This window comes from Bactrocera neohumeralis, chromosome 2 (genome assembly GCF_024586455.1).
Source record: "Bactrocera neohumeralis isolate Rockhampton chromosome 2, APGP_CSIRO_Bneo_wtdbg2-racon-allhic-juicebox.fasta_v2, whole genome shotgun sequence".
NCBI classification, from domain to species: domain Eukaryota; kingdom Metazoa; phylum Arthropoda; class Insecta; order Diptera; family Tephritidae; genus Bactrocera; species Bactrocera neohumeralis.
Genome location: NC_065919.1, coordinates 21,888,580 through 21,904,158, shown reverse-complemented (window position 1 = coordinate 21,904,158; position 15,579 = coordinate 21,888,580). Strand labels below are relative to the sequence as shown.

The window sequence follows — 15,579 nt, the reverse complement described above, 5'->3', positions numbered from 1 at the left end:
ATCTTGACAAACCGCACGCACAAGTATATAGTTATAAATTCTTTCTAATCGAATGGGACAACAAATTCATCATCTCGTATCGAGCAATCGAGTTCAAAGTCTTCTCTTTATATATTATTTCAATTAAGAGATAACTTGCAACTGACAGTGAGGCATGGTCTCCCGAAACAGAACAGATTACAAACACATACGTGTGTATGGTATACGTCTACATATATGTTTTCATATCTCGAAAGAGACATTTTGCAAAACATCGAGCCCCTTTTTGGTTCCCTATTGTATTTATGTGATTTCTAGTCAGCGCGATGTTTTATTTTTATGCTTTTGTTGGCAAAAAAGTGCTAGGCCCTCGTAATTGTATTTGAGAATCAGCGACAATCCGAATAGCAAAACCGACACAATCACTAAGCAAATTCAAAAAGGAAAATATATAGTATATGGTATTTACTTTATAATCAATTGTTATTGTGGAGTCTACATTGATTCGCATCGCATTTTATTTCTTAAAGAAGCGTAGCATCGTAGGGGCAGATAGTGCTTGAAGCCAACAATATATATATATAACAATATTCCAAAAATGAATATACAAGTTGCCTTTTATATTCCAGGATTAGGGAACAAAAACAAATATAAATCATCGAAAATCGCTTTATTGTATTTCAAAATATTCTCCGTTTGAACCAATTCTCAAAGCACTTTTACCACACTGATTGGGGTATCTTCAGTCAACTGCTGTTTACTTTCGGGCTCATACGTATAAATCCAAGATTCATTGAAACAATAACGACCTTAACGAAATTCTTCTTGGGGTAATTCATTACCTCGATTAGATTCACCATACCAACGATAAACATTGGTCCAAAAATTTAATTAAGTTCACTGTTGCTGAGTTAATACACGTCGAAAGTTGTAAAAAATAATCGCGGGAAAATGTAAGTGATTTAATTCCATTGGTTGGCCGAAATGAATATTTCAAATAACTGTAAACAACAGAAATAGCGCTCGTATGTCAAAACATTCTGAATAAGTATAGCATCAAAAATGCCAAATATTACGGAAAAGTTGTGAGTCGCCAGATTGCAACACTGGGGTTGCCGAACCCCGAAATATAAAAGGCAACCTACGTAAAAAGCAAAAAGAATAGATAACACCAAATAGACAGTTCTCTCAGCCGGTGCCTTAAGTTTAACGTATTCACATATTTTGATGTTTCTTTTTCGCTCTAAACCTGCTTCACACGTTCTTATTACACATGAGATTTCGGTTTATACTAAGATAGAGATCAGCCCAAGAGCGATTTTCCAAAATATCAGATTGCTGTTAGTAGCGTGATGAAAGTGAAGTACTTCTACAGAGGCATTATTTAAAGCGTGTCTCCTTTCAATTACTTCTAGAAGGTGAGGAAATAATGATATATTTATCCAAGCCAATATATTGGATAGGACGTCCCCTTATGAATACTGATTCCTGCTGGTCCATTTGAAATTATCTAAAGACACCATAAATCAGCTTGCTTCGCACGGCAGTGAAATCTAACTGAAGTTGTTTGTTCAAAAATCGTTCTATAGACTGAATTGTTTAACCATGAAACCAAAGATGCTTTTCTGGCCTCTTCTTTTATGCATTTTAACAACAGTCGGGTTTGGTTACCGAATTTTATCCTATTAGCAAGCCTGTTACCTTCTCTGGCACCGTATTTGCAGGTCTGACTTCCGCTGTTTTTTTGTTGGAGTTTCTGCTTCACACGAATATAAAAACAGGATGTACCGTTCCACAAAAATTTATCGATTTGATTTCCGTGCGCAATTTATATGGATCAGTATGAGTCAAACCTGATCTTGAGTGTATTTGGATTCGATCCAATGCACGAAAGAAACCAAATAGTTTGAAGGCGTGCCTACTGCCTTTGGCACGGTAGTGAAATATAATATAAACGAAACTGAGAAAGTTTATTCGAAATTCTGTCGTGGCAACTTTTTGATAATGGAACTGGAGTTTCTTTTCTGACTTAGCCTTGTATTTGCATTTATACAACTACCGTTTCTACTTTACCGGACTTTATGCCAACAAGGATGATCTTTTCGGTGAGCAACTACATCCAAAACTCTAAAACAAATTATGGTTGAGATAAAATCTAAAATGTGTTTTTCTTTTTCGATAATTTAGTCTTCGTCTTCACGATTCTACACCTACGGCCTAAAGAGAACCTTCAAATTCTCCTTATAAATGAGAATATTTCAGTGGAATTTCGCTAACACGGTCCGATCGGGATTCAGGTGGTAAGATTGAACATCTTACCGGTTGCCAGTATCTTTACTACTTCCTCCTCGATTGCCCCACTTTTGCCACATCAAGGCAAAAATACCTCTTAGACATTGCCATAAATAGCTAGAATAGAAATAAAACTCCTAAGCAGATTCGTAAGAGGTTCAGAACACTTTACCGATAGCTAGAAAGAACTACAGAAGTTTTTCATCTGACTTCAGAAAGGACTGAACATAACAGTCTAAGGACTGTTTTTCAATGTCTGATTAGCAGCCATCTGTTAGTCAAGTTCTGGTTAAAACAAGGAGTTCATCGCCGAAATAAGGAGTCTTGGTAAAGTTAACCAGAACTCAACTGATAGATTGATGCTAAACAAATAATGAGAAAATGGCCCGAAGTGTGTTCTCTCCGCCAAGCTTAGGCACGTAGCCTTCCTTACCTGTACTTAACATCGCTAACTTCTAATTATTAGTTATTTCAATGATGTTTTGTCAATGTCATACAAAAATGGAGTGCCATCCAAAGTTTTTTTTATTTTTCTCAACGTCCACCGTTCTCTCCAAAAGAGCTCGTTCAAAAAATAATTGTTCTAATATGGAAGTTGTCCGTCCATCATTGATTTTTAGACTAAAGGGTAACTTCATTCGAGTAGAAAATTGAATAAACCAACGTACTTACATTGATTTCTAACAAGATTGCACTGATGATCATGAGTATGTTGACTGACGACCGCGACCACACAGAAAGACCGACTGACGCGCTCTTCGAACAGCTCAATGCTGCGTCGGTAAACAAGCTAATGCAAAGGGTAGGGCGCTTTCGCAGCGACCAACTCCACTAGATAATCCTACCAAAAATGTTTTTCTATTCACCTAGCCAAATTGTGCCTTCGCCCTAACCCAAAATGTGGCTGGTGTTTGCCGAGCTCTACAAACATACAAACCTATTGTTCGGCCCTGTGTGCTCGCAACAATGCGCTGGTCATGTCAGCGGTTTTTCTCGCCTCAGGCAATTGTTTGCGGCGTTTAGCCATGAGAACGCGTGCGCGACGCGTGGCAACTTCGACAGCAATGATCGTCTTTAAATGAGCGTGCAACATAAATGAAAGACCGAAAGGATGGCAGGGTGCTACTTCAAGACCACTAGCCTCTTCCGCTACACGCTGCACCCACCAATTGTTGTTGGCTGCTAGTGTATCCGCTGCTTATCGCATTCAAATCATTGACATGGCTAATTTCTGTTTTTAATTTATACAAATAATTCAATTGCAGCAATTGTCGCTGACAGTGAACGTATGCGCGGGCAGTGGCAAGCAAATTACACACCACTTCACATTGTTTCTGCGTGGAAAAGAAAAAAAATTATATACATTTGTACATATATACGTACTGCTAAGTGTATAGTCGCCATTCGGGCCCTCCCCTTCAACCCTCCGCTTATTTCATATTATTTGCAGTGCTCCTCGCTCTCACCTATGCTATCTCTCCGCCGCGTTGACATGTTGTTGTTGCGGTTGCGAAAGTTGTCACACTTCAATTGTTCTGTTCCTGTTCCAGTTTCACAGGTTAAATGAGGCATGAAATAGTTCTATGCTGATACAGTTAGTTTCGGGTTAATTAATTGGCGTGCAACCGAAATGTCATTACAAGGCAAATATTTTAATGCTCTCACGGTTAAGCTTATGGTGGGAAATCCAATCGGATGATCTGTGATTCAGCTTTATTCTTAAGCAATTCCCAGTCATTTTTTGCCGCACTTTGATGACATCAATAAGTTGTAATTTTTGTAATAAAAATAGACTCAGAAATGTACATATTTGAAAGATCAACACGGTCCCAAGAGCTGCATTATTTTTAAAATTCTTTATACTCTTTGATTGGTGCAGTTATTCCAACAGGAAATTTTAACGAATTAATCATACTTGTAGATGTAGTCGCAAGGCAAAAATAAACTGAAAAGAATGAACGATGATCTATAGCCCATCACAAGCCAGCCAGAAGAAAATCGAACTTCATATTTTGCAGAAAACAATTTTAGCATTCCAAACGCGCAGTGCCTATTCCAACTATTGTTCTGAAGCATAGTTGGTATTTGAGAAATTTTGTTCAGAGTTTGAGCTGTCTCATCTTCATAGAAACAATCACAGCTATTCGATTTCTTAAATTTCTTCAAATGTAATTTACTTGCGTACTTCAGATTAGAATTTATTGTATAGCAGTCGTATATCTCCAGTGCTACCAATCACATCTGTCATACCATATGGTATTGGAAAGGTGCGATTAAACTTAATTTAACCAAAAAAAAAATTTGGGGAAGTTGGAAAAAATGAGTGAAAATAATAAAGAAATGCGCTATAATTTGGATTTTTGTATAAAAAAGGGAAGAATACCACGCAAGCAACCAATGAAATTTGTTAAGTTTACGGAGACGATGCTGTATCAGTTCGTGTAGCACAACAATGGTTCGCTCGCTTCAGTTCTGGAAATTTCGATGTGAAAGATGCACCTCGCTCTGGTCGACCTATCGTTGAAAAAGTCGATGAAATTATGGAAAAGATTGACCAGGACCATCACATAAGCAGCCATGACATCGCAAAGGAACTTAACATTCATCATCAAACGGGTTAGAACCATTTTAAAAAGGCTGGCTACAAAAAGAAGCTCAATGTTTGGGTACCACATGAATTGTCGTGTGTAAAATTTAATGGACCGAATTAACATCTGCGCTTCTTTGCTGAAACGAAATGAAATCGAAGCGAATGGTGACAGGAGACGAAAAGTGGATCAAATACGACAATAATGTGCGAAAAAGATCATGTTCCAAGCGTGGTGAAGCTCAACAAATAGTCGCAAAGCCAGGATTGACGCCTCGAAAGGTTATGCTGAATGTTTGGTGGGATTGGAAAGGAATCATCCACTATGAGCTGCTCTGGCCTGATCGAACGATTGATTCTACACTTTACTGTCAACTACTGATGAGATAGAAGCAAGCAATCGAAAAAACCGGCCAGAACTGATCAACAGAAAGGGCTTCGTCTTTCAGCACGACAAAGTTAGACCACACACATCTTTGATGACTCGGCAAAAACTGGGAGAATTTGGCTGGAAAGTTTTGAGGCATCCACCATATAGCCCTGCCCTTGCACCTTTGGACTACCATTTGTTTCGATCAATGCAGAACTCCCTTAATGGAGTAAACTTGGCTTCAAGTGAAGACTGTGAAAATTACTTGTCACAGTTTTTCGCTGAGAAATGAGAAAAGTTTTACACTGATGGAATAATGTCTCTAGCGGAAAAAGTTGAAGTTTGATTAGAAGAACGAAAATACTTTTTCGACGACCCTTATATCATATAGCTTTTTTAGTTCTTGCTCTTAGTAATCAAGACAATCAAATCCAAAAAAGGACTAAAAGTATTAAATCGAGTCAGAGCGTATAATGGACAGCGTAACGACGCTCGGAAACTTACCATATTAAAGCAGAGATCGAATTCAAGTCCCATGTAGGGGTATTACTCCCTGTGGCTTTTTAATTCTAACAGGTCAATTGAAAGTCTCCGGCCTAGCATAGTTAAACAGATTTGTTGGCAAAATTCGTTTTTTTGTTATTCAACATAGTTCCTTTCAAGGATGATACACTGATTATAGCTACCTTTCAACATGTCGACATCACTTTTGTAGTACTATTTGTTCTTCAAAATAGGCCTCAGTTGGATGCGGAAACAATTTGAAGCCCAATTCACTGACTTTTAGCAATGTTTTCACTGACTTGTGAACCGGAGAAAAAGCACTTTCGTTTTCTGCAAATGCGGCAATTTTTCGGCGATTTCGTCCTTCCAGCGGTACACTAACGCTATGTTATAGTCGGTGTTGATGGTCCTTCCTTTTTCAAACTGATCGCCATAACCTTGACGGCCGACTATTGCATTTGACAACTTTGGATCGGATTCAAATGCAGTCCACTCGGATGACTGTCTATTGGACTTCGTAATGAAATGATGGAGCAATGTTTCATACATTGTCACATAGCGACGATAAAACTCGATTTTATTTCGCTTGAACATCTCCAAACACTGCTTTGATTCATCATCAATTCTCTTTGCTTTCAAATCTTTCAGTTGATATCTTTAGAGCGCCTGCTATCTCGAACAACTCCGAATTACGGTCATCCAAATTTATTTTGTGGACTTTTTTGATGTTTCCTTCCGTAACAACCTCTTTTAGGCGTCCACTGCGTTCACCGTCTTCCGTGCTCATTGCACCACGTCCAAACTTAGCATTACTAATCCTTGATGGTTGATTTTCCTGGGGCAGTGTCCGGAAACGCGTCAGATTTTTGCTTTAACTGTATGTTTTTCCCTTCAAAGAACAATATTCACTTCACTCAAAACCTCTGATATACATATATATGCATATATATGGTAGACGAATTACGGTATATGAATTATTTTTATCCTTTTTGAATTACATCATTATCGTATTTCCATATGTAATAGTATATTTGTAAACAGGTGTTTACTATGACCAGCACAACTTTGTCTTTTCTTTTACATTCGATAACCACTATAATGATATCATATTACCTTCTATTTATTTCCAATCTACTGCAGTTCCTACAATTTCATATTGCAGCTTCCACCCACATACAATATTACTTGTTTCTCTTTCTTCCTCTCTCTTTATTTCGTCCTTTCTGTCACTACTCGAAACTCCTCCCACTGAATATAACTTCACGCTGTTGTTGGATTCCCCACAGCTTCGCAGCCACAGGAAGCACTGCTGGGCGAAGTAGAAGGAGTAAACAAACATGGCCGCCACATGCTGTGAAGGAAGTTGAACTGTCACAAACAGGTAAGAAACAGCAACAGCAAAATCACTATATCTCATTTAGGGTAATTTTTAACTTCAATGTACATGCAGTTAAATAGGTGGCCAGTTTCAGTGAGTACATGACTATCCATCTTCGAATCATTTATGGTTACACTATAAATTAAGTTATATTCAATAAATCTACAAATATTTTCGTTTCGGTCGGAGTATTTGATTCGTTCTAACCAAAAAGAATAGACCCGATCACTCATGCTATCTGAAGAGAGAGCAAGAGGCAAACCTAGACAACGATGCTGATTTGCACGACGGGCTTGTCTACGTAACCGAGGAGGCCAGATTTTAAATCCGTCCAACGACTGTGAAATTTCTACTCGGTATTGTTCCCAAAAATTAGTAGGAGAATTTATAATAGCGATTCAACAACAACAACGATATGTAAAACCGTTTGTAGAAGCAGTAACCCTAAGTAATTCTTTTAAGAAGCAGCAAAAGTCGGCACAGGAACATTCAAATCTCATCGGCAATACGCACGCCTATTACTTACTTTCTAAAGCAAATCACGATCTCAAGACTCGTCATTGTAACGGGTAGTCCAAGTAGATGTACTTTTTAATAGCCTATTTTTAACAGATCACGCGTGAGTCCTGTCCAGTTGTCATGTTATTTTTTGTCATATTATATAGCAGCCGTGGCTGAGAGTATACACGAAGACCGTGGAGAGTCGATTCGGCGCCGTTCGCAGCAACTCGGACACACGTTTGGTACGATTTGGCACATTTTACGTCGAAATCTTAAATTGAAAGCATATAAAATTCAGTTTTGGCAAGAACTGAAGCCACTTGCCCTTCCCAAACGACATCGCTTCGCTCTATGGGCTCTTGAAAAGGTGCAAAAAGATCCGACGTTTTTGAACCATATTTTGTTCAGCGATGAGGCCCATTACTGGCTCAGTGGGTATGTAAACAAGCAAAATTGCCGCATTTGGGAAGAAGAGCAACCTGAAGAGATTCAAGAGCTGCCATTTCATCCAGAAAAAAAAACGGTTTGCTGTGGTTTGTGGGTCGGTGGAAACATCGGTCCATATTGCTTCAAAAATGATGCCGGTGAGAACTTAACCGTCAATGGCGACCGCTATCGCGCTATGATAAACGACTATTTGATGCCTGAAATTGAAGCTCGTGATCTGGTCGACATTTGGTTTCAACAAGTCAGCGCCACTTCCCACACATTGCATCAATTAATGGGTTTATTGAGAAAACACTTCGGTGATCAATAATTTCACGTTTTGGGCTGGTCGGTTGGTTGCCAAGATCTTGCGATATCACACCGTTGGACTTTTGCCTGTGGGGAGATGTAAAGTCTAAAGTCTATGCAGACAATCCCGCTTCGATTCAGGTCTTTGAGCAAAACATCACTTATGACTTTCGCCAGTTACCAGTCGAAATGCTCGAAAGAGTCATGGAAAATTGTACTCAACGGATGGACCATCTGAGGCGTAACCGCGGCCAAAATTCGAAAGAGATAATCCTCAAAAAATAAATGCTAAAGAATGTTCTTTTGAATGCTAATAAACATTCCCCGTTAAATTTGGAGTTTCCGTGTTTTTTTCTTTAAAAAAGTAGAGAATCTCAAAGTAGATCACCCTTTATTTTTTGATTTATTTATTATTTTTTCATTCCAAATTTCTCAGCTATTTTCTATAAGTGTAACAGAAAACCCTGTTAAACAAGAGCACCCAGTATCCAGCTTTAGCTCCGCCCTTTTAGTGCCTCAAACCACATACTGTTAAACCTGTGTGTAAGTGTGTAAGAAGAATATGCAACACCAACATACTGGCATTTATAGTTAAGGGTTGCTCTGCCAGTATCCCTTTAAAGAGATCAGCTCTTTCAAATGCTGAGATTTGTATTTGATTTTGGTGCGCTGCTTGGAATTCCACAATGTCAAATTGCCGCACTCCAGTTGGACCAATTGGTGTATAAAAGGATTTGTGCTGGCAGGATGTGAATTAATTGTGAAAATTTTCATTGAAGTGCGGTTGGGCAGTGTGCTGCGGTGCTGACAAGAACTAAATTTGATAAGAGCAATTTGCTTATTAATAAGTGATTTGAAGTTCATGTGCAAAACTAAAAATATAAATTTATTATAAGCAAAAAATAAATAATTTGTTATAAACAAATTGAAATTAATAACAATTAAGCAATAAAAGTAAAAAATGTCACGAAATCAATTACCCGATTCTTCGTCCTCGCCGCCAATAAGGTTAATAATTGCATAAGTTCTTCGTAAAAAAAATATTTAAATATAGTTTATGATAGTTATTGTGGGGAAAAATGTATTGAATACACAAGGGCAACAAAATATTTATAAAAAAAAAACTGTATAATATTTTTCATAAACCAAAACAAATAACAAGACCTGCTATGATCTTCTTGGGGTCTCAAGCTGAAAAAACTTATATGCAGATAACTTACCTTCTTCTTCTTCTTAATTGGCGTAGACACCGCTTACGCGATTATAGCCGAGTTAACAACAGCGCGTCAGTCGTTTCTTCTTTTCGCTACGTGGCGCCAATTGGATATTCCAAGCGAAGCCAGGTGCTTCTCCACTTGGTCCTTCCAACGGAGTGGAGGACGAAAACACTCCAGATAACTTACCTTACCGACTTAAAAAAATGTCAGTCTTAATTATTCCATATGGATCAGCGTACATATAGAGTAACGAAATCAGATCGAACGTTTGGTTTCCAAATTTTAGTTAAGTAAATTATAAACTGAGACGTTCAACCACTTAAGCATCGCTGTATCGTCCACACATATGTTTATTTCGATGCACATTCTTGGGATGTTTCTTCTTCTTACTTACTGGCGTAGACACCACATACGCGGTTATAGCCCAACGCGCCAGTAGGTACCAAGCGAAGGCAGGTCTTTCTCCACCTAATATCTCCAACGGAGTGATGGTCTTCCTCTTCCTCTGCTTTCACCGGCGGTTACTGAAACTAAAACTTTCATTGCTGGAGTGTTCTGTTCCATCCGGACAACATGACCTAGCCAGAGTAGTCGTTGTCTCTTGATTCTCTGAACTTTGTCAATGTCGTCGAATAACTCGGTACAACTCATCGTTCCATCGAATGCGGTATTCGACGTGGACAATGCGCAAAGGACCATAAATCTTCCGCAAAACCTTTCTCTCGAAAACTCGTAACGTCGACTCATCAGCTGCACCATATATATAACAGAACGGGAATAATGAGTGACTTCTAAAGTTTGGTCTTTGTTCGTCGAGAGCAGTTAACTTCTCAATTGCCTGCTCAGTCCGAAGTAGCACCTGTTGGCAAGAGATATTCTGCGTTGGATTTTGAGGCTGACATTGTTGGTGCTGTTTATACTGGTTCCAAGATAGACGAAACTATCTACGACTTCGAAGTTATGACTGTCGACAGTGACGTGCGAATGCGACGACTGTTTGTTTGATGGAGATATAACCCATTTACTTCGAATGCCTATCCCATCTGAAGATAGCCGAACTAACTGCGCGGTTGTAGAAATCAATGATATCAATATCTTTATATACATATATTTCTGGCGTATACCAACAGCTGTACACTCTTATAAAAGATTGTACCTTAAAGGCAGCTGCTTTTCGCGCTTTTCCAAGATTTGGCCTTTGATGATCATCTGGTCAGTTGTTGATTTTCCAGGCCTTAAGCCACGCTCATCCCACGGCAGTTCGCGCAGATTGTGGGGTCTCCTTTTTTGTGGAATTGGGCAGAACACACTTATATTTCAATCGTCCGGCATGCTTTCGTCCGCCCATATTCTACAAAGAAGCTGATGCATGTTCCTTAACAGTTCATCGCCGCCGTTTCTAAATAGCTCGCCCGGCAATTCATCGGTCTCCGCCGCTCTGAAGAAATCCATACAAAGAAGGGGACTTTAAAATAAATGACTACAGTTTAGTCTTTCAGGCCGAATTTGTGGCAAAACAACCTTCTAGTAAATAGCTTATGACGATCTGTAGTGGTAATACTCTCACTGCGTTAGATTATAAAAGCAGTCAATTACTAGACTCTCTGTAGGTAAATTATAAGCATCTAGGTTTACTTTTATATAGGAATAGAAGAAATGGAATAGGCAAACGAGCTGGCTCGCTCTGAACCAGCTGGAAGAACAATTCCCCAAAGCTGCACTAGACCACTCAAATCCTTTAAGGGTCTTGAAACACTAGCAACACGGATCATGCCACAAAATTACTTTGGAGTAGTGTTGATGGTAGAGCGACCGATAAGCTTCTACTTCTAGGCAAAAGGGAACTTAGTAATATTATAGGGACTATCACCTTAACTTAACATCCCACAGATCGTTTTCAGAATAGACTTTCGTGATTTCGTACCTTTAAAAATTCAACGTTTTCATTTCGCATGGGATTGTTGGAATATTTCAAGATGTTTAACTTATCTTGGATTAGAGGAGGCAAAAAGTTAGTGACCTAAAAACCAGTGACACACCTCCTCGCTTATATTTTAGATTTATTGATTGATTGAAATCGCTTGTTACTTGATATCCAACATATTTAAATATAAACTTAACACCCACTGCCTCTCCTATTACAGCCACCTGTCGTTTCATAATTTCGACGATGACATGATCAACGATTTGCCGTCGTGCGTTTATGCCGGTGCCGCGCATCACGTAACCGCCGCAGCGGGTGGCCTTGGCGGTGGCGGCAGTAGCCTGCGTATGAGCACAAGTAGTCTGCGTCAGATGCAACAACAATACTTACAACATACGGGTACGATGATTGACTAATATTACGTGTGACTTTTTGTCATTCGATGTACATTCCATTTATAGAGAACCTACTGGATTCTTCAACAGGCATGTCGCTTGTCACGGCGAGCTCATCCACGGGCTGTGGCGCTGGTGGCGGTGGTGGTAGTTCATCCATGCATTGCAATAGTCCGAATGCGAGCAGCAGCAGTGTGGGTTATGGCAATGCCGGGACGGTGAATGCAGCGGCTGCCGCAGCTGCTGCAGCGGGCTCGACTCCTTACAAGCTGCAGCGGCAACAGGCGAACGTGCGCGAGAGGAAACGCATCCAGAGGTCGGCACCAACTGGGTACACTAAATGGTCTATTTTCTTTTTTTACTCCAAAAATTCAATCATGTTAGACAGTAGTGAAGACATACTTACATCTACATAACAATACCTATACCACAGATCAGTAGATTAAACTTGAAAAAAATATACTTTTTTGCACACATTAGGTTTTAGTTGAACTATTTAGTGTTATTCTACATAAACGCTTTATTCTCACGTTTTACTAAATTTCAAACCTTTTTCTTTTGATTTCATCTTCGAAATATTTGTTTTTTGGCTGCGCTTCCTTCCATTCGTTGCTTGACTTCTGCAGTAGCATCAATTCAGCCTTCGATGAGCTGCGTGTTCATGTTCCCACCTTTCCTTATGAGAAGCGTTTAAGCAAAATCGACACTCTACGCTTGGCCATCGCCTATATTTCATTGCTGCGTGAGGTTCTTCAGACCGACTACGATCCACTCACCTATGTGGAGAAATGCTTGCGTGGCGAGATTAAGGCAGATCGTGCCAACTGGAACACAAGTGGTGAGTTTTAATAATAATTTGTTTATTATATTTTTGTTTTTTGACAGATGAAAGTTTGGGCTTCGGTGTATAAGTGTCTGTTATAGTGCTATGACAGGCTGCGTGGAACTACTTGTTAATTTTAAGCTAAAGTTTAATAACTAGAAACTAGTAGAACTGAGCAAATCTAACTTTATAACTCGTTAAATCCTCTATAGACCTCAAGCTGGATAACGAATCAAGAGCTCTATTGCACATGTACTTCAGCTAAGGAAGTCACTGTCCGGTTAAGTCGGACAAATAACGAATTTATTGGCTGGGTGGTCTCATAAATCTGATATGATCGCAGAGTGATCGCGTGATTTTTTAACGCAGCCATGATCTAAAACTTATTTGTGGATTTTCACATTTTGATGTAGTACTAGTTGAAATATTCATTTTAAATTTTTCGCCGAACTCCGGCTCATGTAGCCAATACAAATTTGCACAGGCGTTTAATTTTCCACTCCCGTCAGTTCGGTGGGATGTCCGAAGGTATGCGCTTGTTTCCACCTCATCTTCTGTCCATACAGAAGGCGTCCGGTATGATCCCCAACCTTACAGCATAAACGCCAATAAGGACAAGGGCCTGTTAAAACCACAACAACTAGTGAGGAGCTAGCCTTACTGAGGCCAAAGGGATCACTAGATTTCCTACGATCGATTTCGGTAGAACACAAGAGGATACGGGAGCACCGACTCGTTCCCATTCTACCGATAGCGGTTCAAGGGTGCATTTTCTTGCTAGCACATCAGCTTTGCAATTTTCTCCGATTCCGCTATGGCCCCACACGCATGCCAGTCTTATCACAAAGCTACTCTATGCTATTAGTGATAGTGAAATTAGGCACTCCTCAATTAACCCTGATCGCACTGTAAATGAGTTCAAGGCTATTACTCATCACCGCTGTGCTATCTGACGGAATGGTCACTTCTCTGATGGAGGTTGCACTCCGGAGCAGCAGATCTACTGCTACTTTAACGGCTGCAACCTCAGCTTGAAAGACATTGCAATAGTCAGGAAGTCTGAAAATGGAGTTGATAGAGACCCCTCCACCAATGCGTAAAGAAGCTCACTGACTCTCTTCTCCAATGGCTTCTTCCGAACCACAACTCTCTCGTCGGTATATGGGCATAGAACGAGCCGTCAGAGTTCGTTTTGACTACTCCATGATCCAAGTGATCCGGTATGAAGTCAAAATGTGTGAGGATATCCGAATGTTCACATACGTGTTCTTTTAAGAACCTAGATTCTCTGAATCTGATTGCAACTTTCGCAGCCATACACCTTCCGACGATGTCCACGGGCACTATGTGCAAGATGGCGTTAAGTGACATGGTTGGAATGGACCTTAGTGCACCACACATGCTGATGAGCGCCGCCCGTTGAACACTCTCTAGTTTATTTGCGAGTGCAGTCTTTTCGAAAGCCCTCCATCACATAAAGACTTCGGAACATAATGGGCTTTACTATGCTGTCGTAGAGCCCATGTACCGCTTTCGGTGCGAGACCGCACCTTTTGCCAATGGCTCCTCTACAGTATAAGCCAATCGATATCTTTTTTGTCCTCTTCTCGGTATTCGGCTTCCATGAAAGCTTCCTATTCAAGACGAGCCCTAGATATTTCACTGTATCCGCCGGTTGCAAACGGATGTCTTCCATATGCGGCAGCGGTGCCACTGGGATCTTATATCTTCTAGTAAATAAAACCATCTCAGTTTTACTTGGGTTGATGGTGAGACCAATTCCGACCGCCCAATTTGTCACGACGATGAGATTCCGCTGCATCAACACGTACACGGTGCTCAGGAACCTTCCTTTGATCATAAGTGCTACATCGTCTGCATAGGCAATTACCCGGCAGCAACGAATTTTTTTAAGCAGGTCGTTAACGACCAGGATCCATAGAAGAGGACAGAGAGCTCCACCTTGTGGGGTTCCAGTACTCACATTTCGCCGAACGCATGCGTTGCTCCATTCCGTTTCACTCACTCTGTCGCACAGAAGTTCTTGAAAGCTCTCTCAATACCAAGGAAGGCCCCACCAGCGAAATTCTTAACCATGTTGCGCTCCTGACAGATGGATTTATTAACTCATAGATATTGAAAACTGAAGACAGAGCCATCGGTGAGCAATCTTTTATATGACCTTTAAGTTTGGGAATTGCATTTCTTACTTCTTATTCGCTGGTGCTTTCGGGTTAACCACCGACTTCGAAAGCTTATTTAATGTTCTGTCTATAAATAAAGCATTCAAGGAATATATTTGTAATCAGTATTACATTCACTCTGTTCTCATTGCACACATTTCTTTTCACAGATCTGACGGCACGGCTTTCTTGGATCAACTGGGAAAATCTGGGCGTACATCCAGGCCGCCGAACTCTACTTACCACACTGGCATTATCCTCGGAACCAATGTGCGGTGCACATTGTGGTCCATAGATAAACGACTTCGAGGACTAGTTTCTAGGAGTTTAGAAGCATATCTTTTAATTTTGTTGTGATACTAATTTAGTGCAACTGTCTTCCTTTTTCTGAATTAATTTAAGCTTAAATTAAGAAAAAATATAACAATTTAGTATTATTTGTAAAATTTAAGTATTTATTCCCCTGCCAAAGCAAATAAAATATATTTGAACTGATTAAACTATTTATGATGGCAGTTCTACCGTGATTAACTAGTTTGATTGATAAAGGGCTTGAATAGAACTGTGAATTTTTGACCGTATTAAAGTTTCTTGGAGTTCGTCGAAAATTATGGTATCCTTCAGGAAACATATTTAGAATATAAACCTGGAGAGTTCTGAAAGTGTAGGTATAACACATGATGAATTCGCA

General features: G+C 39.8%; 1 protein-coding gene across 4 annotated transcripts; it reads left to right on the top strand.

Moving 5' to 3' along the window:
- Positions 1-9,025: 9,025 nt before the first annotated feature.
- On the top strand, positions 9,026-15,415 carry LOC126750763 (twist-related protein 1). 4 transcript variants are annotated; one of them, XM_050460492.1, is made up of 5 exons: positions 9,026-9,354; positions 11,708-11,886; positions 11,973-12,225; positions 12,509-12,720; positions 15,059-15,415. In XM_050460492.1, exons 1-5 carry the CDS (start codon positions 9,308-9,310, stop codon positions 15,181-15,183), a joined length of 816 nt encoding a protein of 271 aa, XP_050316449.1. In that variant the 5' UTR covers positions 9,026-9,307; the 3' UTR covers positions 15,184-15,415. The 4 variants fall into 4 exon arrangements, with proteins under 4 accessions (XP_050316449.1, XP_050316450.1, XP_050316448.1 ...); XM_050460493.1 differs by having other exon boundaries at positions 11,949-12,198; XM_050460491.1 differs by having other exon boundaries at positions 11,949-12,213.
- The last annotated feature ends 164 nt before the right edge of the window (positions 15,416-15,579 follow it).